Genomic DNA, 24,663 nt, shown 5'->3' on the forward strand with positions numbered 1-24,663 from the left:
ACGCCGCCGGGCTGGCAGCAGCGGAGGGGACTGGCCACTCGGCAAAGGTGCAGGATTCTGACGTTGGTTGAAGGTAGTCTATATCATAGTAAGGTCATTTTCTTTTTATTTTACACATTAAAAAAAAAAAAAGGAATGGGTAGTCAACTGTATGAAATGCTTTCTGGGCATTCTTTGACAAAGTAATTTGCAGTTAAGTTGATGTAATAGATTGTCGATAGAATTCCTAAAGCTGAGCTGTTTTTACATTTGTAATAAATTCTACTAGTTTAGATTTTCTTATTTTTCTTCAAATACTGAGATCTATACATACAATGTGCAAATGTTTTCTTTAAAATTTTTACATTCAGCCCTGGCCGGTCATCTCAGTTGGTTAAGAGCGTTGTCCTGAAATGAGAAGGTGGCGGGTCGATCCCCAGTCAGGGCAGACATGGAAAGCAACCAGTGAATGCTCGACTGAGCGGAACAACAAGTGAATGCTTCCCTTCCCCCTCTTCCCTCTCTCCCTTCTTCTCTCTGTCTCTCTAAAAAACGATCAATAAATAAAATAATTAAGCCCTGGCCAGATAGTTGGGTTGGCTTTAGCCTCATCCCGGAGCGTGGAGGTTATGGGTTCAATTCCCGGGTCAGGGCACATATAGGAGCAGATCGATGTTCCTGTCTCTCTCTCAACTGCTTCTCTCTCTCTCAAAAAAAAATTTTTTTACATTAGCATTTGTAAATAAAATTTCTTGTTATTTTCTTTCCCTCACTAGTCTAATGAAGCTTTACCATAATGTAATGCTGATTAAAAAAAAAAAAAAAGAATTTTGGAGTTTCCCATATATTTTCAATAATAGATTGTAATTATTTCAATAACAAAGAATTCCCTGACACGTGAAGGTGAAATGGAACCTCTAAAAGTGCTTCAAATTAAAAAAAAAATTTTTTTAGAAAGAGAGGAAGGGAGAGAGAGAGAGAGAGAGGAGAACATCAATCCTTTCCTCCGTGTGCCCTGACTGGGGTTGAACCGGCAACCTCTGTGCTTCAGGACGATACTCTAACCAACTGAGCTATCCAGCCAGGGCAAAAAAAAAAAAAAAAAAAAAAAAAAAAAAAAGCCCTTTTTAAAAAAGATGGAGGATATTTACTACTCGTTCCTTTTTATTCTGTACTTTTCCCATTGGTCACTTCCTTCCCACTTGTCAAGATGTCATTTTTTGGGGGGGCCAAAACCTCAAGTGTAACACCTTCAAAATGTTCAAATTAGTCAACATTCTGCATCATGGAGGGATAGGGTTTCCACTCGGGGTTGCCTGACTTTGGGCGGGACAGAATTTCCCACGTGGGCTCTCTTTGGTTGAATTGGGGTACACTCAACAGTAGTGCCCCGAGTGTTTCCGCCCAGCGAGGGTCTGCTGTCACCATGTATGCATTAAAGTGGCTGCAGGCTGAGTGTGCAATTCACACAGGACAAATCCTGCTGAGGGACGTTTTTCTCCGTGTGAACGACGGATAGCATTGCAAAACAACGGCTATTTCTCAGTTTTGGAGAGCGAAGGCAAACTTGTACGTCTTTAGATACCGGCTGGGCGACTGGTCCTCTGTCAACACTTAAAATGTGGTACCCCATGACCCAGCGATGTCATTTCTAAGAAGTTCTCTTATAAGAAAGACCCACCCAAGTGCCCAGGCGCAGAGGGACAAGGAGCTTCACTCGGTAGTATTGGAAATGGCAAAAGTCGAAGACATCAGACACCCACCCTAATGAGGGACAGCGAGGCAAACGGTGGGGTCATCCTGGTGAAGGCGTATCATGTAGTTATTAAGGAAAACAAAACAGGGTTGGATGCAGGCGGGGAATAACGTCTGTGATGTGTTGTTGAGTAAAGGAGCCCACTCGCAGGACTGTACGTGTGGTTTGAAGCACTTGTGTGCATTGTGGGCGTGCCCATATGTGGTAAGCAACACGTCTAGAAAAGTGAACTGCCAGGCTGTTCACACTGGTCACCCTGGAGTGGCAGGGTTGGGGTGGGGACGAGAAAGGGACTTTGTCTTTTTTATTTTATACATCTGTATATTGCTCGACTTTAAAAATGAGCATATATTATATTAGTTTTGCAGTAAAACAAAAACACTTTTCAGTGCTGGAAAAAAAATAAAAAAATAAAAAAACGTGCTGATGTGATTTTTTAAAAACCATTTGGCCATTTGTTTTAGAAGGAGCAAATATCGCTGCTTCCTCCCTCTGGGAATTGGGACCAAGCGTGACTTAGCTTTAAAGGGAATTAGGAAAGGCATTAATTCTATTAATGAATGCGTCAGCAGATTCCATCTCGGCCAAGGCTGTCTTAATGAGGTGCTGGGACATCCATTATTTATCCTACAAGTATCAACTCTGGGCCAGGCTTGCGTCCATCCAGCGATGTAACAGATGTCCCCGCTGAGGGCCTGCTGCAGAAGCACAAAGAACTCCCCGAACCCACGCCTTCCTCCCGACGTCAGGGGCCTCACCACCCGTCCCTGCGCGGATGACCTCTGAACCGTTCCCACTGACCCCAGCTGCCTTGCTCTCTGTCCTCCCTGCCCCACACTCACTCCAGGAGCCCCACAGGCCTGGACTGCAAACTTCATTCCCACCCGCGCTGTGGCTTCTTGCCCAGGCCCTCCAGAATGTCTCCCTTCTCGCCTTTCCTTCCGCTAATGGGGACCTGGGGATTCAGAACCAGCCCAGGTCACCTGACGGCACAAAGTCGGGTCTTGAATAAGCCAACCTACTAATATTCCTGTTCCCTCTCCCGGTTTCCATCCTGACTCTCCATGGGGACAGCCTTTCTCCCACCTGCGTGGCCCACACCCACACAAGGGTCTCCTTTCACCGCCCTCCCGCCCCCGGGAGCTGTCCGTGGTGCTGACCTCAGGCGAGGCCCGGGTTCGGCTGCTGCGCACGCATCCCGGGCGGGGCGCGGAGGACCCGCCGGCGCCGCCACTGCGCAGCCTCCCGCGCGGCCCCGGCCCGGCCTGCGCGCGGCGCCCGGAGACTCCGGTGGCCCCGGCTTCCCGGCTCCCGGTTCCCCGGCCCCCCAGCCCGCGGGCCTCCTGCGGCCATGGCGCTCAACCATTTCCTCTTGGCGCAGTGCGTCTGCTACTTCCTGGCCTTCCTGTTCAGCTTCGTGGTGGTGGTGCCGCTGTCCGAGAACGGCCACGACTTCCGCGGCCGCTGCCTGCTCTTCACCGAGGGCATGTGGCTGAGCGCCAACCTGACGGTGCAGGAGCGCGAGCGCTTCACGGTGCAGGAGTGGGGCCCGCCGGCCGCCTGCCGCTTCAGCCTGCTCGCCAGCCTGCTCTCGCTGCTGCTCGCCGCCGCGCACGCCTGGCGCACGCTCTTCTTCCTCTGCAAGGGACACGAGGGGTAAGTAGGCGCCTGGCGGCCGTCCGGCCCCACCCACGCGGCCCTCGGCCCGGGCACCGCGCTTTGCCCGGGCCCACAGCGCTCCCCCAGGCTCTCCGTTCCCTGGGAGCGCGCAGACCCGGAAATCTCAGTCCTGGGCGCTCAGCGCTGGCACGCACGCTGCCCTTTGTCTGCACGCAGAACCCAGGGCCGTGCCGCTCATCCGTCCAACGTGCGGACCCAGTGCGTACTTTCCCTAGTGCTCATCGCATCCCGCTTCCACGCGTTTGCCACCCTCCTCCACGCCGTCCCGGGTGTAGATATGGCACCGGCATCCCGAGCACACCTGCGCCTTCCTCGCGGGCTCAGACCGGCCGTACCTGTCAGCACCGCGGACATCTCCACCCCCTGGTCTCAGGCCTGCGCTCTGCTTGGGGTGGGTACTGCGAAGGACCACCTGGATCGGTCCATGGCGTACCCACCCCAAGCAGAGCGCAGGCCCGAGACCAGGTGGTGCGTACTGGGGAGGCCTCCCCTCATCCCCCGTCCAGAAAAGGCTAATGGAAGGAAGCCCCTCGAGTCCTGGGCTGGGGATGAGAGGATGCAGGTGTGCCAGGGCCCTGCTCTGTCCTCACGACCTCCCTTCCTCTTGGCCTCCTCTCCACCTTCTCCTGCCCTGGCACTGGTTTGGAAGCAGGTGGGTTGCGGCTCACCTGGGGCTGAGGTGATACGCCCAGAAGAAGGGTGACATCTCAGCACCCTGTGCGTATGGTTCTGGAGGCCAGAAGTTCAAAATCAAGGTGTCAATGGGGCTAGTTCCCTCCAGAGGGAGAACCACTTCCCTGACTCTAGCTTCTGGTCACTGTTCCTTGTCTGGGGGTTTTATCACGTCCATCTCTGTGTCTGTCTTCACGTGGTCTCTTCTCTCTGACTCTTACCACCATCTTCTCCTCCTCCTACTCCTCCTTCTTCGCAGGAGGCAGAGAGGCAGACAGGGATCCACCCGGCAAACCAACCCCCTACTGGGTGATGCTCTCCCCATCTGGGGCCAGCTGTTCCATTGCTCAGCAACTGAGCTATTTTAGTGCCTGAGGTGGAGGCCATGGAGCCATCCTCAGTGCCTGGGGCCAACATGCTTGAACCATTCAAGCTATGGCTGCAAGAGGGAAAGAGAAAAGGAGAGAGAGAGAGAGAGAGAGAAGGGGAGAGAGGTGGAGAAGCAGATGGTGGCTTCTGTGTGCCCTGACCAGGAACCAAACCCACGACATTTCACATGCCAGGCCGATGCTCTACCACTGAGAAACTGGCCAGGGCTTATATTCTTATAAGGATTCCATTCATTGGACTTAGAGTCCACCCTAAGTCCAGGATGCCCTCATTCGGAGGTCTTTAGCTTAATGACATCTGTAAAGACCCTATTTTCAAATAAGGTCACATTCCTAGATAACAGGGTTGAGGACTTGGATACATGTTTCTGGGGACAGGACTCGGCCCACTTCACTGAAGTTCTGGATTTGGGGTCTGCAGGAAGTCACATGTCAGCCTGGGGAAGCCTCCAGGTGCTGTGGGGCTGGGGCTTTGCTTAAAGTGACCCCAAGGCCATCCCAGGGTGGTAGTCTGCCCTGAGGACACATTTGAGACGTCATTTGCTCCTACATGGCCATGCCCGGGTGTTACCCCAATTAGTGTCTTTGTGCAGGTTGGGGCAGGAGAAGTGTCTCTGAATATGACGTGGGGTCTGAGGAAGAGGATGGCACGGTCAGCAGGCTGGGCAGGTCGAGGTCCCCTCTGTCTGGGAAGCTGAGGACGGGGTACACAGGTCATGTGGGGGGCTGTGGTTTGGCCATCAGCTCGTGCCCATCGTTCAGCTTGTCTCCACAGACAAGCCGCCTCAAGGCATTCAGAGAGTCCTGCTGGCGAGGACACGTGGTAGTGTCCAGGTGAGGTCCAGCCCGTGTGACTTAGCGTGAGGTGATTTTAGAGTGAGGACAGACCTTCAGAGGCCGGGGGCGGGGGAGCAGGCAGGGGAGCGAAGAGCCTGGGAGACAGGAGTCCTGGTCACTCAGGGCTGCCCACCTCACGCCAGCTGGGTGGCAAACCCGGGGAAATCAGAACAACAGCCCTGCCTTTTGTCATCTCATAGAAAGGTGCCCGTCAGCTCGGAGGGGCTGCCATCATTGTCCCCGTCATGAGACAGGAAGCTGAGGTGCTGGGAGTTTCCTGCCCCCCCCCCCCCCCGTGCTCTGTCACTGGTCACTGTGCTCATCGGCCCAGGACACCGGGCGCTCGTGCTCCCAGGAACGTGGCCTGGGTGGAGGAACGTTTCAGGTTTTCTGTCCCTTTGCGTCCCTTCTGAGGACTCACCTGTGCCACCACCGTGACCTCTGTCAGGCTTTGATGGTGGCAGCCAAGGCTGGGGCCAGCTTTCTCTTCTCCAGAGACATCTGCTGCGCAGTGTCCTGCTTGGCCTCCAGGAATTACTGTCCAAGGCCACATGGTGGTGCAGCTGCCTGCCCCCACGAGGGTCAGCCTCATCCAGCCACGGTCAACCAGAGAAGCCAATCCCGGAGTGGTTGTTGGTCAGTCCGCATAGATCAGGCGAACGAGAGCTGGGCCAGCAGGCGGTGCCGGACGCCCAGGAGCCGGCAAGGGCAGTTAGAGTGAGGTCATGTGATGGACGAGGGCTCCCAGGGTCACTGGCAGCCCTGAATGTCCACCCTACCGAGAGACCACTGCCCCATCGCAGTCAGGCTTTTAGAAGGCCCCGCTGCTCAGGGTCAGTGCACACACTAATTCTCTTATGAGTCTGACGTCACAGACAGGCCAGGACCCCAACAGGACCGAGGGCAGAGCCCTACCCGGTGGTCTCTGTGAGGAGCCCACGGCTGGGTCCCGAGCTCGTGGGTCAGCCACTGCGTCTGTGCTGCCAGCCGCCTCCTCGTGCAGTGTGTCCCTGTGCAAAGGGGGGCCTGCCCAGGGATGTAAAGGGGCAGTTTTCTGCACAGGGCACCCTGGCTGCTGACCGAAGGAATGAGAAGGGGGTCTGGCACCTGTGGCTTCCTGGGGGGCTCACTATTTCCGGGCAGATGGACTGGCTGAGGGTGAGCCGCGGGCCAGGGGGCCTGGGCAGCTTTGCCAGAGCGGAGCCCTGTGAGGGTCCAGGTGGCGGTGGTTTGTGATTGACAGCTGGGGAGCGCTGGGCTAAAACAACCCATCTGCCTGCCTCAGCCTCCCAGGGCTTCCCGGGATGCTGTCACCATGGAGACGGCACATTCAGGCAGGGCACCCTGAGAGGCTGCGGGAGAGAGATGACTTAACCCTGTGTGTTCGGGCTCCTGTCCTGACCGCTGCCCCAGTCCTAAGGGGAAGGGAGCAGAGGTGGGGGTCAGGGCCAAGTGAGGCTGTGGACACCCCCAATTCTTCCAAAATCTGTAAAGCCCAAGGCAATGGATGGGAAATTGATGAGGAGTGGGAGGAGGCTGATGCGGCCCAAACCTTCCCTGTCTTGTGGAATAAGGTCTTGGGAGGAGTACCCGAATCGCGCTCATTTAATAGGGAGGCGGCCGGAGGCCTGAGGTCCCTGCAGTGGGAGGCTGTGTTGTAAGCGGCCCTCGGAGGTGGGAGGGCAGCTTTCTGATGGGGCGGCTGGACCCAGAGTCGAGCTGAGTCTTGGACTCGCTAGGGCCCCCCTGGGACTACCACGTTCTTGCCTGCAGAGGAGCGGCCACCCAAGGCTGAGATGCCAGGTGTGGGCTCTGAGTACGCTCTCCACTCCTCGGAGCACCAGCTCCAGGGAGCCGGGCGGCTCCCGCAGCCTGAGCCCCGCCCAGCCCCATGCTGCCACGGGGGTACAGCTGGCTCCCCGAGCCACAGGCTCCAGGCATCCGGTCCCCCAGGGTGACCCAGCAGCCTCTCCCACACCCCGTCTCCTGGGACTGCATGGGCCCCAACCCCATGCTCAGAGTTCCAGAGAGAGCCCCGCCCAGCCCTGATGACTGGTGGAGGTCCGACCTCTGGAGGGAACGGGCGCACGGGCCCGGGGCCCACGGCTCTCTGTCCTTCACCCACACGGCCCTCAGTCTTCACAGTCACCAGCGGGGAAACGGAGGCCCAGAGAGTGATTTGAGTGAGTGGTGCGTGGACCCTGCCTCGGTCCTTGTTACCGTGTTGGGGACCGCAGCGTGGAGGTTTCTTTGTGGCTGAGATTCCAGCTGAGACCGCAGCTTGGAGGTTTCTTTGTGGCTGAGATTCCGGCTGAGACCCTGTTTAGCCCACGTTCCCCGTGAAGCGTATCATTTTCCGCAGACCGTGTTTGACAGGCTGACGTTCACACTGCACCTGCCGGCAGGGGCGAGGAGGCTCTGGGCTGCTGCCTCATCTGAGGGAGACGCCTGTGGGACAGTCCCTGCCTCCCAGTCCCCACGGCCTCAAGAAGCATCCAGGCTTGGCCAGCCCGGGGCTCGTCTGCAGGACTGGGATCTTGAGGGGGTGATTCCGAGGTGGGGGGCGCTTGCAGAGGGTGGTGCAGGAGAGTCTGGCGGGATGGGGTGTTTCAGCTGCGTGCCTCCCCTTGCTTCGGAGAGCAAAGGTTGCTGCCGGTGGAAGTGTCCAGTGGGGCCCCTGGGAGGCCCCTGTCCCTGGGGGTAGTGCAGCCCAGCCCCATGTGAGCTCCGTCTGCACAGCTGCACCTGGCCACAGCCCAGCCTTTGGGTCTCATCAGAGCAGGGTCAAGCAGCAAGCCCCTAATGCAGGTCCAGACCGGCCGTGCTGATGACCATGTGGGTAAACGGCCTTGAAGGGTGTCTCGTCTCGTCAGCATGTGTGCCGGTGGTCCAAGCGGCCTTGGGCTCAGTCTTGGCCCCCGAATTTCTGGAAGATGGTGGTGACGAAGGTTCCCACTCCTGGATCTCTGAGAGGACAGGACGGGCGGCCTGGGTCCAGCCAGCACTGGGGACCTCCTCCGCTCCCGCCGGAAACCAGACCCCTGCCGCCATGGCCGGGCCCTGCCGGGGGCCCGTGCTCAGTGACCACCCTCTCCCGCTCTCCTGCAGCTCCTTCCTCTACGCCTTCCTGAACCTGCTGGTCAGCGCCTTCCTGGTCTTTCTCGTCTTCATCGCCAGCACCATCGTGAGCGTGGGCTTCACCATGTGGTGCGACGCCATCACTGAGAAGGGCACGGTGCCTCACAGGTGCGTCTGGGCCGCCTGGTGCTCCTGGGATGGCCTCCCCGCGTCGGAGCCCCGTCGGAGCCTGCGGCTTTGCTTATCCCACCTGTGCCCGCACCTGGGCACACCTGGCCGCTCCTTACCTGGGCCCTGCCCCTCAACAGCAATAGCTCCTTCCCAGGGAGGGAGTCTGCAGCCTCACTCACAGCAGGGCCCCCACGCACCCCGGGCTGGCTCTGGGTGGGCAGTGGAGGCCCAGGAGATCGGAGCTTCCAGCTGCTCCATCACGTCCCACACGTCCCTCGCCCTGTGGCTGGGAGGCCTGGACGGCAGCCTCGGGTACACGCTGTGGGAAGGTTTGAGCGCCCAGGGTGGGTGGCTGGGTAGGGCCCCACGGCCAGGCAGCCTCTCCTCAGGGAGTGGGGTCTTGGCCACCTTGAGCTGAGCTCCGCCCACTGGGTCCCCCACAGGCCCCTACTTTCTCTCTGAAAGCCCTCAGAGCCGAGGGAGGGGGTCCTGGGTATGGCCTTGGGCTTCTCTAGAAAGAGGCCCTAGCTTTTTTCTCCTCATAAACACCAATTCTAGCCCTTCACTCCCGTCCCCCAGCCCTCTCCAGGGCAAGCCTAGGCCTCTGGGCCTCCCTCTCTCTGGGCTTCATGCTTCTGTTCATGTGTCCTGACATCTTAGGAGACCACAAGCCTCCAGAGCCCACTCTGAGGCCAAGCCCAGCCCAGCCTGCCCACCGACAGGGTCTGTGGGTGTCACTTTCTGGTTTACTCTGCCATTCCTCATGGCCGTGGGGTAGTGGGGACCAGGGACAGAGTCTGCAGGACAGCAGAGACTGGCACTGGTGTCTCCCACCGCCCACGGCCAGGCGGGGGCTGGGGCCGCAGGGTCCCTGCTCCACAAATGAGGCATTCGGGCTCCTGTCTGCCCCACCTTGGGGACAGCCCCCTGCCCTTTGAGGTGATGCTCGCTGTGTTCCGCGCGTGGTGGCCCGGCCGTCACCTTCCCTCTGTGTCTGGCCCTTTCAGCTGTGAAGAGCTACAGGACGTCGACCTGGAGCTGAACGTGGACAACTCCGGCTTCTACGATCAGTTCGCCATTGCCCAGGTGGGTGGGGCTGCAGGCAGGAGGGGGCGGCCTGCTCTGCCCTGCAGGAGACCGTGGGGGAGTCTGGGCACCACGGTTGCTGGAGCACAGTCCTGTTGGGACATGCTGGTGGTCAGTGATGGCCTGTCCCTCACTATCTGCATCTGTTCCAACGGGAGGCACTGAGGTCCCAACGAGGAGGTACCAGGATGGAGGCAGCTCCTTCCAGGGTGCTTGCCAGGCCCCCAGGGCCACCGCTGGACCTCAGGCTGGCCATGCAGACCCACGCTGGCCACCGGCAGATCTGGGGACTGTTCCCACTACCGGAGCCCTCCGGGGGGCTGGACGTTGGTGGGCCGTGGTTCTCTGCTGAGAGGAGCTGAACCTGCCAGAGATACCTCCACGAAATTTAGCAGAAAATGCTTCAGGGCTGATTCTCGACAATTAGATTACGGAGGGAGCCCGGGGTAGTGTCTGAGGACAAGGATCCTCAAATGAGGACCGGTTGAGGCCACTCAGGCCTTCAGTGGAGTGGAGACAGCAGATCGAGGCCAGCTGTTGTAGCAGCAGCAGGAGGCTCCACTGGGGACGAGCTGTCCTTGGAGCTGGGCGGCCAAGTGCTGGGCGGAGACTGGGCTGCCCGCCACTGCCCGGCTGAGGGACCGAGGGTCCAAGGCAGAGTTCCCAAAGCACCTGCACAACGGGGGGCTGGGGAGAGGTGGTGGTTGAGGAAGGAAACAAAAGGCTGCCCCCAGAGCTTGTCCCTGTCCTCCTACCCCGAGCTCCTGGTCCCCCCTCCCAAGTCCCATCCTTGACCCCGACGGCGGGGTGGGCGGGCGCACGGAGCAGTGGGCGTGGTCTGGCCGGCGGAGTGGGCGGGCGCTCGGAGCAGGGGGCGTGGTCTGGCCGGCTCCCTGACCCTGCGCTCTGCTCCGCCTTCTGTGTCTGTAGTTCGGCCTCTGGGCCTCCTGGCTGGCCTGGCTGGCCATCACGGTCCTGGCCTTCCTGAAGGTCTACCACAACTACCGCCAGGAGGACCTGCTGGACAGCCTGATCCACGAGAAGGAGCTGCTGCTGGCCCGGCCGGGCCCCCGTGCCTCCGTCCAGGAGGAGAAGAGCGCCGTCATCTAGGCGCACCCGGGCGGCCCCAGACTCCCCGCTGCCCGCGGCACACGCCCCGCCCCGGGGGAGCGACTGTGGGGTCTGCCTGGGCCCCCACCCCGCTGCCACACAGCTTTGCATGTGTCCCCTTGGCGCTGTGCGTTGTGAGTGACCCTGCTCACCCTAGCCCCTCGGTTCCTGCTGTGTCCGTAGCGGCTGACCCGGTGGGGGTTGGCCCTTGCCGGCGGGTGGAGCACAGAGGACCTGGGAGGACAAGGACCTCTGGCGGGCTTCGTGTACCTGCCCAGGGGGACCCGGATGGCAAGCCTGCTGGAAGGGCGTCCAGCTGCTCGGACCCCTCTGGCCATCAGGGCCAGGCTCTGCCCTGTGCCTGGCTGAGTCTAGGCATGATTAGGTTGTAGTACTCTGTGCTCCCAGAGTGACCCCACCTGTCCACGATGGCCACACGTCACCCTGGTCAGTTGCTCCTGAATGGTGTGTGGGACAAGAACCCTGTGACCTGGGAGCAGGGACACGTGCAGGAAGGAGCTTGTGTGTGTTCTTGCCTTCCAGCCCCGGGGTCCCCCAAACCCCCGGGCTGGGTCTCCTCTGCTCCTGCTCCATGGCCCCCAGGTGTCCAGACCTGGTCTCCGCACGGAATGTGCAGGGGCTGTGGGGCGGTGTGGGTGTCCTGGGAGGCGCTCCATGTGGACTGACCCCTGTATGTGTCTCACTGTGAGTGGGTCGGGTCTGTGCCTGCCGGAGGGCGGGGCCAGGTGTCTGTGTGTGCGTGACATTAGTGCACATACAATATGAGTGTATGAGTGTATGCACAGGAGCACATGAGTAAGTGGGCATGCGTGGGGGTGAGCATGTGTGCCCATGAGTGTGCATAGGCACAAGTGTGTGTGAAAATGTGTGTGTGCGCGTGCGCATGCGTGGGTGTGCACAGGAAGAGGTGGACCGACAGCAAAGCAGGCGTGGACAGCAGCTCCTCTGCACCTCCATCCCCTGGGGGGTCCAGTGCCCGGCATCTGGGGCGAGGGAAGCTTCTTCCCATCTGAGGACAAGGCCCTAGAGGGCGTGACACTGCCCAGACAGTGGCATGTGGAACAGCCTGGGGGCAGCTTGGCAGGGGCACCCCCTCGAGGGCTCCCTGGCTTCCTCACCTGTATCCTGTCATCCGTGTCCTGACCAAGAGGGGGAACCCGAGGTGTAAGAGCACCCCCACCCCGGGGCTGCCTAGGCACCGTCAGCTTCCTGAGGTGCTGTGCTGCGCCCACCGTCCGGTGTCTCTGCCGGTGGCTGGTCTGGGCTCCCAATGGGGGTCGGGGCCTTCAGAGGCTGTGGAGCTGGGCTTGGACCAGGTGCTGGAGGCCGGGGCGTGGGCAGACTGGGCGGGCAGCTGGTCACTTGTCCTGCTGCGGCTGTGCTGGCCCGTGTCCTGGTGGAGGTTGGGACCAGGGGAGGAAGGTCTCGGCACTGCAGAGGCAATCTGGTGCCAGTGTGTGTGTGGGGGGCATTGATGGACTCCGATGCCCACACGCAGATCTGGTCTTCCCTGGGCCAGCCTGCCAGTTCTCGTCTGCTGCTGTGGGGACCCTTTCCAACCCCTGTGCCCGGCAGAAGGTGGGATGGTGTCACCTCCATCCCGTCCAGACAGCAGCCAGCTGGGCCGGAAGGAGGAGCAGGAGGCCCCCAAGGGCCCGCCAGCTCTGTGTCTGCACTGTGGACCGCCCGGAGCTGGTCTGGGGCAGCCCCGTGGTCAGGCTTGCAGACACCTGTTGGCACTGACTGCAGATCGCCTGCAGAGCAGGCTGTCGTGGGCATCCAGGTCTGTCTCAGGCCGCCTGCCCTGGGCACCTCCAGACATCTAGGTCCTGGGGGCTTCCCGGGAAGGGGCAGGTGGGCATGGGGACAGGAGCTGTGGATGCCTGCAGTGGTCAGGGAAGGGCCCTCCCGGGCTGGACAGGTAGGGAGAGCGGAGGCTTCCGGGGCACCTGACGTGGGGCCACCCCCATCGCTTCTCCCCGCTCTTTGATAACAGACATCTGTGTTTTAATTCTACTTCTAGCTAAACTGATAGTCAAGATTCTGAAACTTAAATGTATCTATTTCTTGAAGTCAAAATAAAAACGGGAGTACTGGACCCTCTCATGTGGGTGCGCTTCAGCTCACCGTTCAGTGTTTTATCTGCTTGTCACGTAAGGGTCAAAAGCTGCCTTTGCGTTTGCTCCCGGGGTCCCCCCTTCCACGTCTGCACACCCCCTGGCGGGCCTTGCCCACGGCGCCCAGCGTGGCATCCGCAGGCGAGGACATGGCACACTCATTCCTCAGGCTCATGTTAACATGTCCCCCTCAAGCATTTTATCCCAGAAACGAGGGGCCACAGCGTGTGGACCCATGGAGCTGGCACGTCGCTGTGGCCTTCACAGTGTGGACCGCGGAGCTGGTGCGTCTCTGTGGCCTTCACAGTGACCAGCACGGCCATGAGGACGGGCTGTCCCGTCCTTCCCTGCAGGTGTCCTCCAGCATGCAGGGCTGGACAGGGTAAGCCTGGGCGTGTGCTTGCGGTGAGCTCGGGCACGTGACACGACCTTTCTGAGCCTCAGTATCCTCCTCTGGAATATGGGGTGAAGCCAGAGGGGTCCCGTGGACCCCAATGAAGAGGACCTGTGTCCCTCCATCGGCTCTAGCCACTGAGGTGAATTCTATGACCGACGGGTCCCCATGTCCCCTCTGGGTGAGAACCCTGGCTGAAATAACCACAGTGCATTTTAATACATAGAAAGTCAGTATCCCCACTGAAGTAGTGGGGAGAGAGGCTTCGAGGGTGACCCCCAACAGGCAGCAGGGCAAAACCGCCCCCGGATATACATCGAAAGGTCGCCCCAGAGGGCTTGGTGTGTCCCTGGCAGTCCCTCCTGGAGTTTGACCATGGGCTCCTTGCTTTGTTCAGGCTGCCCCTCTCCATGCAGGTCCAGAGGGTCCTGGAGCTTGTCACCGAGTGGCTCCCTCTGCCGGGCGTCCACACACGGTCCAGGGATCCGTGGGCCCTGCAGCGGGTGCGTGATGTGCCCGAAGGCGACGGGGGTCCGGGCAGAAGCACTCTGCGTCTCAGTCCGTCGCTGTCCCCTCTGCCTCATTCCACCAGGCAGACGGCTGGGCAGGACACACTTCCCCTGGGGTGTGGAGGGTGCCCAGGGTGGGGCCCAGGGCAGGGTGAGACCTGAGCACTCCAGTACCATGTGGCCTTCAGTAATGGAGAGCTGGGGGAAGGATGGCCCCCATCCCGACGGCTGGACCCATTTCTCCCAAAGGGGAGTCGCGGTCCGGGCCCTGCAGGCCCCAGGTGGCTCGAGGTTGATTTCACCTTCTCTGAGGGATCTCACAGACACGGGGCAGGTGCCCCCCGCCTCCAAGGAGCTGCACACAGCCAGCTCAGGCCAGGCCCAAGGGCACCGAGAGTTCCCCCCGGGATGCAGGAAGGGTCTAGAGGGCTAGCCGGGGTGCAGAGTGTGGGTCCCGATTTTTAACAATAGAATCCTTTCTCTAATGACCCCTCCCAGGGCCCCCGGGCTGGGGCACAGGAAGCCTGTGCTGACCACCCTGGGCTGCAGACCCCGTGCCTGATGGCAAGCCCTGGGGGCCCCCTGTGCCCCATTCGTCTCACACTCACCCTGGGTTGTTGCAGCCCCTCCCCGGGCTCCCCAGGGCTGCAGCCATCGGGCGCTGTCAGAGCTGCGCCAGGCGGTGCCAGCAGACGAGGGCCGCGCGCTGCAGGCGCAGGGCGAGGGCGAGGAGCCGGGCCCGCAGGTCCTCCAGGGCCAGCGCGATGGGCTTGGCCCGGCCGCAGTACAGGCCCAGCGCCAGCACCAGCAGCACGCACACGGACAGCCGCAGCAGCAGGGACCTGCTGTGGGCCCGGGGCCGGCGGGGCGCTGGGGGCCAGAGGGGCGGGTCAGCCCCAGCCACAGGCCGAGCCCCTCCAGGGGTCCCCAGGGGGCTCCGTCCTCCCTGTGGGGCTGGGGGAAGCTGCAGGGAGGGCAGGGCTGGCTCCCGTGTCTCTGCCAGAGGGGTGGAGCGCCTGGGGGGATTCTGTAGTCCCTGTGGGGAGTGGAGGTCCCCTCACTGGGGGGATTCTGTAGTCCCTGTGGGGAGTGGAGGTCCCCTCATCCCCGCCCAGGCCCCCAGAGGGGGATGGATGTCCGAGGGGTGGCCTTGGGCTGCCCGGGGCACTGTGCGTGGGCGGCTGAGGGCCCCTGGGGGAGGCGGGGAAGGGCTCAGAACTCACCGGTGGTGGTGGGGGCGGGCTCCCGGCTGGCGATGTCTGAGGAGGAGAACTGAGTGGGCCCAGGCAGAGAGGACCCCCGCTAAGGGCACAGTGAGCCTGCCAAGCACCCCAGGATTTCCTGTCTCATTCTGCCCACCCAAAGGACCCAGACTACCCTGCTTTAGAGCCGGGAGGTCCAGGCCATCTATACCCGCCACTGGTCAGTCTGCTTGGCTGACCCAGGGGCCAGCCCGGCCTAACTTCACTGCTTCAAGTTCAGACCAGAATGAAAGGCCCCAAGACCCTGGTGCTGCTCTCAGAACCCGTGGGGGGTGGGGGTGCGGTGACCTCACAGGGGTGGTGGACACAGGGCGGCAGGAGCCAGCACCCGAGGAGGCCCGGGCAGGACCCCACCCCGTCACCCTGCCACAGCTCGCTGGGGGACCCCAGACTGACTCTGGATGTCCGGGGCCCGGTTTCCTCTCTGCAGCCTCTGCTTCCTCCCTGGCTGTTGGGAAGCTCTGGGGACAGTGCGAAGAGCGACCTCTCTGTGGGGCTGTGGGCTGAACCCACGGGACATTGAGGAGATGCTGTCGTGTGTCAGGGCGGCGACTTTTATCCGCAACTCGGCGGCACTCGTGAAGCACTTTTGTGGGAGGCTGTGGCAGGCAGAACGGAAGATGTCCCCACGATTCCCGCCCCCAGAGCTCTCGCCTTGTGGGTCCTCTCCTCTCAGGGTGAGGGCTGCGACTCTTTCTACCCAACAGGATATGGATGTGTCAACGGGGAAGGGGTCCTGCAGCGTGGTGAGGAGCCCCGGTCGACTCTGAGCCTATCCGAAGGGAGATGATCGTGGGTGGGCCTGACCCAATCAGGTGAGTTCTTTAGAAAAGGGTCTGGTGGTCCGAGAGAACCGGCCACCGGCTGCGAAGGTGTCGCTGCTGTGATTTCTAAAGCTGCAAGGAAATCAACTCTGCATGTGACCCTGTGAGCTTGGAATAGACCCCGAGCCTCAGGCGAGACCCTGAGCCTTGTGAGAGACCCTGAGCAGGGGGCGCCGCCCCAGGTAGCCCCGGGCCAGCTTGCCCTGCGCCCCTTACAGTGGACGGACACCTCCAAGGGCTCGTGGAACCTCACACGCCTCGAGGTCCTCTGTGGCTCAGCCCTGCGGCCATGGCGCTCCGACCGGCTTCGTCTCAGGATCGAGGGGGGACACTTCTTGTCTTCCTCCTGGGACAAGGGTGGGGAGCAGGTGGAAACAGGTGAGCCTCTCCCCCAGCCTCTGGGAGGCTGGAGACAGGCTGTTCCGCCACGGTCCCCTGCTCTGGGCTTATGTGGCCAGAGCCGCCGTGGGGGACCGGACAGGGACAGGGGCGTGGAGCCTGCAGGCCTGCCCCCCCCCATCTCCACTCCCCCACCCCCGTCCTGCTCAAGAGCAGCCACGATCAGATGACGGTGTGAGCTGTGTGGCCACAGACGTGGTCAGTGACTGTGAAGGCCCCGGTCTCCAGCCCAGGCTCTGTCCCCCACCAACCCAGACAGTTTTTATGTGTCAGTAATAACGACAAGGAAGATGGTGACCGCTGACACCCACTGAGGGCTGTCTGCACGTACAACCCCCCGCTGATCCGGGAGCCCTCTGCGTGGGGCTCTCTGCCCGGGTGCCAGGGAGGAGGCTGGTGCCAAGCCAGCCCCGACTCAGCTCAGTGGCCTGCGTGTCGCTCTCTCCTGGACAAGGTGAAGGCTGTGAGCTCAGGGCCACTGGCCAGGGAGGGGCAGAGCCTGGACACTCGTGCCTGCCCAGGGCCACCCTCCCACACACTCCATGTGACTTTGGGAGGTGCAGTGGCAGTTACCAGACCGCTCTGAGTCTCAGTGTCCCCGTCTGTAAAACGGTGATGACACGCTGGTCAGAGTGTGAGGACACCTGTGACCCCCTGGCTGAAGGTCACCGGCCACACAGTCTGCTGCTGTCTTTCGGGGAGGGGGCGGTCGTCCTGCTGGGGCTCGAGACCCACCTCATCCTGGGGCTTGTTTCAGCGCCCGGCTGCCCCTTACCCTCAGCTCGGACAGCGGTGCCTATGGCCTTGCCCTGACCTGGCAGCGAGCTCAGAGGCTGGGTCAGGACCCGGTGCTCAGAGAGACCGCCACTGCCTTCCCATGTGCTCCCTGTCCTGACCCTCTGTTCAGGGTCCGGAGCTGTCCCAGCTGCCTCCTGTCCTCACGGGCTCTCCTGTCCCCACTGTCCATGGTGTCCCCAACGTCTTCCCTCCTGGGCTGCCAGGGTGACCACCAGGGGAGCATCGTGACTCCTCGCTGCCCCGCCCCAGAGCCCTCAGGGCCCCCACTTCCTCCGCCGCTGCCCCCCCAGCCTCTCTGACTTCCTCCATCTGGTCCCCCCCCAACATGCTGCAGCCCCTCCCTCGACCCTGGCTGGACACTGTGCACTGCTGGTCCCACTGTGCCACACCCTGGAGGCCTGTCACCCTCTCTGCCAGACCTAATCTTTAAAGTGTCACCCCTCACCCTTGTGATTTCCCCTCTGGGGGTGTCCTGGGACTGGAGACAGAGCCGCCCGGGGACCCAGCCTTACCCTCCCTGCCCGGGGACCTGGCCTTACCCTCCCTGCCCTGGGCATCGGTGAGCCCAAGCCGCCCGGAGACCCGGCCTTACCCTCCCTGCCCTGAGCATCGGCGAGCCCGGAGCCGCCCGGGACCCGGCCTTACCCTCCCTGCCCGGGGCGTTGGCGAGCCCGGAGCCGCCCGGGGACCCGGCCTTACCCTCCCTGCCCTGAGCATCGGCGAGCCCGGAGCCGCCGGGGGACCCGGCCTTACCCTCCCTGCCCGGGGCATCGGCGAGCCCGGAGCGGCTTCCACATCCTTCCTGGTCTGACGCCGCGTCTCTGGCCGGGAGTCGGGGCTCCAGGCGCGTGCTGCTGTCCTCATTTACTGTGACATGGCCCTGAGACAAGCAAAGGCCATTGCTGCTCGTGGGTGGAGATAAAACAAAAGGAGAGAGAACTCTCCCCAGAGGCGGCTCTCACCTCCGCCGGTCTCCCTGTCAGCGACACGCTCCCTTCCCGGGGCCCCGGGCACTGAGAAACCTGCGTCCGCCAGCTCAAACCGCTGTGCCAGCTCCACCATGTGCTTTGTGTGACCACCTGTGACCATGGGCAAGTCTCGGACCTCTCTGTGCCTCAGTTTACCCAGCTGCAAAGTGGGAATCATAGCAGCAACCCCCTCTGTGGGCTCTTATCAGGGTGAGCTAGGTGGCACAGCTTCAAGGGCTCAGAAGGAGAAGGAAACAGAGTCTGTGCGTGGTGACATCAGCCACTGCTAAGAGTCTGTGCGTGGTGACATCAGCCACTGCTAAGAGTCTGTGCGTGGTGACATCAGCCACTGCTATTCTTACACCGGGGGAGAGTGTGACTTCAGACACCTGTCCTGGGTGTGGGTGGCGAGGACTTCTTCTGGGATGCCCCCTTCCTCCTGATGCTTCTCGGGAGCACCTTTGCCTGGGCCGTTCTCTCTCCCGAGTGGCCTCCCTGCCCTGCCTTCTGCCCCTGAGTCATCTTGTTTGGACTCCAGCTTCTCCTTACAGTGGGGTCTCTGCTGACCCCCAGGACAGGATTGAGTCCTGGCTCTGTCCTTTGGTTCAGGGATCCCCGTCCATGGAGTGACCGCTCCAAGTCTGAGTTTCCCCGTGAGGAACATGGGAGGAGGGTGTGGCTGAGTAGGGGAGGCTCTCTTAGCCGTGCCTCCCGTCTGCCCCCTCAGGCCCCTGCTGCCCAGCACCCCCCTCCGGGCTGGACAGGAGAGGGCAGGGTGCTGTGGAGCAGCGGGCAGCCTCGGGGCCTCTGGCAGGGACGGGTGGAACACGAGAGCCCTCCGCTCTGCGGCCAGCTCGTGACAGATGGGTGATAAAGGGTGGAAAACAGCCCCAGCGCCCGGGGCCTGTGGAGTGTCACCTTTGTGCCCGCCCCTCTGAGGGCACACCCCCTCCGCTGACTCTGGGGGTGGACAGTGAGCTCTGGCTCCTGGTTGCCCCTCTCCAGGAGCAGAGGTCTGGCCAAGGCCACGTATCCGCGAGGCCCTGAACCAGACAGTCCTTAGGGTTTGGCCCAGGCACCCCCAGCCTTGGCTTATAGCTCTGGGAGACGGTGACGGCCCCCACAGGGCCCAGCCGCCCTGACCAAGGCTGCCTCTCCAGCCAGGCCGCCCCCAGGAGCCTCCGGGAGTGTGTGAGGCAGGCAAGGCCCGCTTTCACCTGGGTAACACCAAGCTCAGGGGCCTGGCCTCTCCTGTGACCCGTCCCAGCCCCACGGCGCCATGGCGCTACCCACTGGGCTTCCTACCGCCTCTTGGGCCAGGATGTCACACCTTTGTGCCCCGACTCATGAGCTCCGCCCTGCCTGTGCCTGCCTACTGCCCACCACTGTCTGGCTCATCTCCATCCCACCGAGGGTCCCTCTGGGGCCCTCAGCGCAGTGCCCACCCCTGTAGAGGGAGGGTGCTTCCTCAGCTCTGTCCCTGGGGCTGGCGCCTGGCTCAGCTCCCATGCCCTACCCAGACACCCCTCAAAGGCTGCACTGTGCCATCTACGCATGAGGGAGGCCCTCGGGCACAGGGAGGGGTGGAGGAGCTTGCCGAGGCCGAGGCCTCACTCGCCCACCAGGCCCCACGGAGCCGTGGCCAGGCCCCCCTGCTGCGCTGTTGCTGCTGACAGCTCTTCTAGGGCTGGTACAGGTAGGACCTTGACCAGAAGAGGCTGGAGCTCCTAGGACCCCCGCTCACCGCCCCCCCATGCACACATATACACACACACGCACTCACACGCACTCACACGCACACGGCCCCGGCCCACCTGGGCTCCCGCAGCTGCCGCATCTCCGGGCGAGCTCCCGCCTGCCGCCCCCAATCGCCGTGATCAGAGCCTCGAGCAGAGTGGGAACCGGAGCTGCCACGACTCACGGGCCAGCGGAGAAGGTTCCATTACAGCCGGGGCAGCGGCCTGAGTCGCCCTGAGAACCCCGGCCACCCCTTGCCCCTCTGGACCGTCCAGCCCAGGAGGAGGCTGTCACTGGTGGGGCTTGGCGGCTCTGGGCGGTGTTTGACCAACTCCAGAGGTCAGGCGTTTGTCCTGGGCAGCCTGGCTGAATTAAAGGGGGCCGAGGCCGCACCTTCTCCAAGCTGGAAAGGAGGGGGGAGCTGTGGACACGCCCATGTGGCCTCTCTCGGGAGGAGGGGACCCAGGAAGGGCGGGCGGTGGGGAGCCGAAGAGGCTGGCAGCTCCCCAGACAACACCCACTTCTGAATCAAGCAAGAAGAGAACTCTTGGGGAGCCCAGCGGGGCCGACTGCTCAACCACAGGCTGGCCCAGCCCGGAGAACCGAAGGCAGGATCTCGTCTGGGGGCCCAGAGGCCCCGCCCCACACTCAGATGTGCGGCCCACATGTCTCTGGTACCGTGAGGACGTGGGGTGACAGTGGGGTTGAGTGTTTGCTGGGTGTAGGGGGGGCGCCCTTGAATGGGGCAAAGCCGACCTTGGCCTCTGAGCAGACGGGGGGCAGGTGGGCCCGGGCAGTCAGTCCCCCCGCGTTCCTGTCCCCTGGGGAGAATGCAGGGTGTGCCGGCCATCAGAGCACAGTGAAAACAGAGATGGTCTGTTTAACCTCCTGGAGGTGCCACACACAGTAGGTGCCAAATAAACAGTGCGTCCTGAGCCAGAGGGGTGACCCTCCATGCCGGCTGGCCAGGACGGGGATTCCTACTGATGACCTCAACGTGGAAAGAGGCCAGTTCCCGGGGACTCCCACACGCCGTGGGCTCAAGTGACCTGAGTAACAAACTGTCCCCCTGGGTCACGCCTGCGTTGACCGGCCCACAGCAGGCCCCAGGGCCTTCGGGGACAGCCGGCGGCTCTCTGTGCCTGACCCTGGGCCCCGCTGTCCCCTGAGAGTTCAGTCCCCTTTCCCATGACCCGGTCATTTCCCAGGCCTGTTGCCCTGGCCTCAGACCCCGGTTCCTGGTCGTTCTGGAGGGACTGCGCTTGGCTCGTTGTCCAGCGGAGTGAGTGTGGAGAGACGCGCTCTGGACTCTGGGTCGGGACCGGCTGAGTCGCCCAGTTCGCTCACAGACGGGCCAGGCCTCAGGCAGGAGCTTGACTGAAGGGCTGGCAGGGCCCTCGGGCCAGGCCTGGACGCCCGGGAAGGACTAGCTGACTGCCCTGCTCACCACCCCAACGTGTAGATGCGACATGAGCTCCCAAGGGAGCTGGGTCTTCTGGGGCGACCAGCACCCTGGTTTGACCCCGAAGGCCTACATCCCGGTGAGAAGAAAGGAGACCCCTCCACTCCACTCCCAGCCCCCTCCAGGGCTGCGGTGCAGCCTCTGCTCAGCCCCCCATGCCCACCGCCCATGGCAGGCTTCCTGCGGGGTCATCCCTGGAAACCCCTTTGCTCGGACGGCTCCCTTCCCAAGTGGGGAGTGGGTGTCTCCCTGCTCCCCTGAGCTGGGATCTCACCTGGCTGCTTGCCGGGCCCCTGAGGGACAGTGGCATCCAGGCTCTGTGGCATCCCCCAGTGGGCACGGTCCAACATGGTCCTGGCCAGGGCCACAGAGAGGTGGGCACTGGGCTGCACAGCTGGACGGGGCTGCTCCGGTCCAGCCCCAGCTCTGGTCTCGGGGGGTGGCCGCCGACCTGCTGGGCTGGTCTGGGGCCGGCCCCTGTCCCTGCCACTGGCCCCTCTGCCGGCTCGCAGAGCTCTGGTCTCGGGGGGTGGCCGCAGGCCTGCTGGGCTGGTCTGGGGCCGGCCCCTGTCCCTGCCACTGGCCCCTCTGCCGGCTCGCAGAGCTCTGGCCAGCTGGCAAGGGCTGAGCTATAATTACCGCTCCCCTCTGGCAGAAATAGCAGCGACCCCAAGGACAGGCCACCGGCCCCAGATTGGGAGAGGAGGCGGCCGTTTCCCAGGCCCCAAGGGCACAGGCCAGGCCTGCAGACTGGACGAGGGGCCCAGGCCCCCCTCCCTGCCCTCTTGGCCAGCTGCGGCCTCCCAGGCAGACTCAGAGCTGTGCAGCTCTCGGAAAAACCCACGGACTGGGATTGGAGGCTTGGAGGGGGAGGAGAGGGGAGTTTAGAAAGTGAGGCAATGTGGGGGCCGGTGGGGTGTGGGCAGAGTGAGAGTGGGGTGACCACAGAGTCCGGCTTCTGGATAGACCCTGCCCCAACGTGGAGCCCCGGGAGGAAAGAAAACAAGCAAGCACCCTGTGCACACTGGCTGAGCCCCAATGGGGCCTGGTGCCCAGGTCACCCAGGTCAGAGGGAGTGGCAGGGGTGGGCGCCAGCATTCCGCCCCAGGGCCCACCGTCGGGGGCCTGGGGGCCTGGGGGCCTTTGGTTCCCCCCTGCAGCCGCCCGCCCGGGGTCATAGGGAGGCTGGCCCACTGCATTCGGAGGCCCAGGCCATGCGTGGAGCCCCTGCCTGGTCATCCCCCACAGTCGTGACGACCGGAACCTCTTGGCCCACCGTGCACTAATGCAGGCGGCCCTGCTCCCGCCCCTCAATTATTCACAACTTCCAAGAAGCTGTAAAAGTGCTCGGCTCTCTCCAGGAGCCACAATTACAATGATGAATTTTATGTATAAAGCCGGTGCTCCCTCAGGCTCGCTGCCTGGGGGCCCGTACATAAGCCGTAACCATGACCAGGGGCCGGTGCCACCGCCTGCCCGACCCGCTGGGGGTCCGTCTGGGCTTCGGCGGGGTGACCACATGACCTGCCCCTGCTGCGCGGGTCCCACTCCTGTCTCGTCCTCGGTCTCGGGCCCTGAGAATCCACCCCGAGGACCTGGCTCCGGCTGGCTCCGCTCACACCAAGATTGTGCGTTCGTACATGTGAGCGCACACACATATGTGCACAGGCTAGGGCCACAAACGTGACATAACTTAGTAACCCCTCCCACGGCTTAGCCCTCTCAGATCCCTCCCACTCCCAGTGCTGGCCCCAGTGGCCAGCAAGGGCGTAGGCTCTGGGGGATGCCCACACGGGTCCTCGGGCAGCTCCCAGGGGCGGCACCGGCACCAGGGCGTCGGGTGGCTTGCTTCCTGTGCCGCGTGTCTGCCTGGACATGGCTCAGCATCCCAGAAGGATCCTGGCACTGGAGCCAGAGGGCGGGGCCGCCCAGCTTCCCCTTTCCTGGCTGCAGGACCTTGGGCCAGTGACTGCCCACCCAGGAACCGCTGACCCTGACCTGTAGGAATCCTAACTTCTCTGGATCACCACAGGCTTAGAAGGATCCGAGGGCCACATTCTGAATACATCACGGTGGGGCCCACAGGGTGACGTGTGGTGGTGCTGGCCCACATTGGTGATGGTCCCTGCTGGAGTCAGCCTGGCCACGGCCGAGCAGCCCAGGACCCTGATGCCTACAGGCCCGCATGGCCTGGTGTGCTGCTCATGGGGTGCTGCCCTCCCTGGGTGCTGGTGGGAGCCCGCAGGCCCAGGGCGGGGGTGCAGGTCCTCCTGATCCTTTGGCCTTGTGCAGGAGGGGCCGGCCACCCTGAAAGGCAGGGAGAGTCCGCCTGCAGATGGAGAGACCGAGGCCGGGAAAGAGAGATGTCCAGCTCTGTTGGGAGCTGTTGGATCAAGAGCCAGAGCTGGCAGACAGCAGGGACCCCGACACTGCTCTGGTCAGAGCGAGGGCTCACGGGGCCCGGGGGCAAGTGCAGTCCGGGCTCATGGTGGGTCCAGGGGTCGGCAGACCCACTTGGGCTGTGCACCTGGTGTCACCGTCCACCTTGCTGGTCCCCTGTCTTGGCCAGGGCTTCCACCTGCTTCTTTGGTCCTTGTTCCGCCTCAGTGGTTTTAGTCTGCAGGCCAGGGAGCCACGAGGGAGCTCTGAGGCCTCCGTGAGGGGCCAGCTGCCCTGCACTTGGGTCGAGTAGCTCAGCTGAGCCAGCGGTGTCTGAGGTGCCCGTGGCAGGTGCAGCTGTGAGTGGGGTCTCCCTCAGGCTGGGAGCACAGACCCTTGAGGACCCGGACTGACGCTACCCTCCCCCTGCCCAGAGCTTTCACTGTTTAGAAAGGAGCTCTGGCCAGCACCTGGGCCTAGGAGACACCCGGCCCCTAACTGGCTAGGAGCTGCAGGTGGACCCACACAGGCCAGAGGGCGTCAGCAGGTCCCACAAACAGGTAGTCCAAATCCACGAGCCTGTCAGCCTAACAGGGTACCCTCGACTAGTACTTAGGGCCTCGCGGTGATGGTGGTGGTGGTGGGGGTCTGTATGATTAGCTGATGATGGAGGGAACCCAGCCCCCGCCCTGGGAGCCGATGTGTCTGCATCAGGACAGGGATAGGAGGCCTTCCTGTGGGCAGAGCGGTGCTCGACTTCGTATTCAGAGGAAACGCGGGCTGTTCTATAAAACCAGCGTTCAGCGAGGCGCGCACTGGGTGCGCCCAGCGGGTGTAAACTTCCAGTGCCCCGCGCGCACGTGGGCGGCGGAGGAGGCGGGGCGGGGCTTCCTGTGCGGAGTATGATGACATAGTGCAGTCACGGACATGAAACGCCTCTCAGAGCGTTAAAATTAGAGGCAGATTGATCCCGCGGTAAAACACCTCATTTTTCTTTTCAGAGCGCATTCAGAGGCTTTCTGCCGCCTCTTCCAC

The 24,663-nt window shown here is 62.4% G+C and overlaps 2 protein-coding genes across 4 annotated transcripts; one reads left to right on the plus strand and one right to left on the minus strand.

Annotated features, from left to right (window-relative positions):
• The first annotated feature begins 2,998 nt into the window (after window positions 1-2,998).
• Window positions 2,999-12,881, plus strand: TMEM179 (transmembrane protein 179). The gene is made up of 4 exons (XM_066276905.1): window positions 2,999-3,391; window positions 8,422-8,559; window positions 9,570-9,648; window positions 10,579-12,881. The coding sequence occupies exons 1-4, from the start codon at window positions 3,087-3,089 to the stop codon at window positions 10,756-10,758; spliced, it is 702 nt and encodes a 233-aa protein (XP_066133002.1). The 5' UTR covers window positions 2,999-3,086; the 3' UTR covers window positions 10,759-12,881.
• Window positions 12,882-13,485: 604 nt separating this feature from the next.
• On the minus strand, window positions 13,486-21,966 carry C4H14orf180 (chromosome 4 C14orf180 homolog). 3 transcript variants are annotated; one of them, XR_010731084.1, is made up of 7 exons: window positions 21,524-21,961; window positions 19,865-20,190; window positions 17,836-17,962; window positions 16,102-16,231; window positions 15,023-15,058; window positions 14,408-14,669; window positions 13,486-13,910 (listed from the first exon to the last, which is right to left on the minus strand). XR_010731084.1 is itself a non-coding variant. In XM_066273352.1 (6 exons), the coding sequence occupies exons 3-6, from the start codon at window positions 17,944-17,946 to the stop codon at window positions 14,464-14,466; spliced, it is 483 nt and encodes a 160-aa protein (XP_066129449.1). In that variant the 5' UTR covers window positions 17,947-17,962; window positions 19,865-20,190; window positions 21,524-21,962; the 3' UTR covers window positions 13,486-14,463. The 3 variants fall into 3 exon arrangements, 2 of the variants coding, with proteins under 2 accessions (XP_066129449.1, XP_066129450.1); XM_066273352.1 differs by having other exon boundaries at window positions 13,486-14,669; window positions 21,524-21,962; XM_066273353.1 differs by lacking the exons at window positions 13,486-13,910; window positions 14,408-14,669 and adding an exon at window positions 14,676-14,835 and having other exon boundaries at window positions 21,524-21,966.
• Between the last annotated feature and the right edge of the window lie 2,697 nt (window positions 21,967-24,663).

Source organism: Saccopteryx bilineata, chromosome 4 (assembly GCF_036850765.1).
Source record: "Saccopteryx bilineata isolate mSacBil1 chromosome 4, mSacBil1_pri_phased_curated, whole genome shotgun sequence".
Lineage (NCBI taxonomy): Eukaryota > Metazoa > Chordata > Mammalia > Chiroptera > Emballonuridae > Saccopteryx > Saccopteryx bilineata.

Bases quoted from the DNA above. Each gene is read 5' to 3' on its own strand.
- TMEM179 (XM_066276905.1), top strand. From the start codon at position 3,087: ATGGCGCTCAACCATTTCCTCTTGGCGCAGTGCGTCTGCTACTTCCTG. The intron at 3,392-8,421 runs GTAAGTAGGCGC...GCTCTCCTGCAG, and splicing joins CTCTGCAAGGGACACGAGGG to CTCCTTCCTCTACGCCTTCC. The intron at 9,649-10,578 runs GTGGGTGGGGCT...CTGTGTCTGTAG, and splicing joins ATCAGTTCGCCATTGCCCAG to TTCGGCCTCTGGGCCTCCTG.
- C4H14orf180 (XM_066273352.1), bottom strand. From the start codon at position 17,946: ATGAGGACAGCAGCACGCGCCTGGAGCCCCGACTCCCGGCCAGAGACG. The intron at 16,232-17,835 runs GTAAGGCCGGGT...CCCTTGTCCCAG, and splicing joins CGATGCCCCGGGCAGGGAGG to GAGGAAGACAAGAAGTGTCC. The intron at 14,670-15,022 runs GTGAGTTCTGAG...TCTGGCCCCCAG, and splicing joins GCCCGCCCCCACCACCACCG to CGCCCCGCCGGCCCCGGGCC.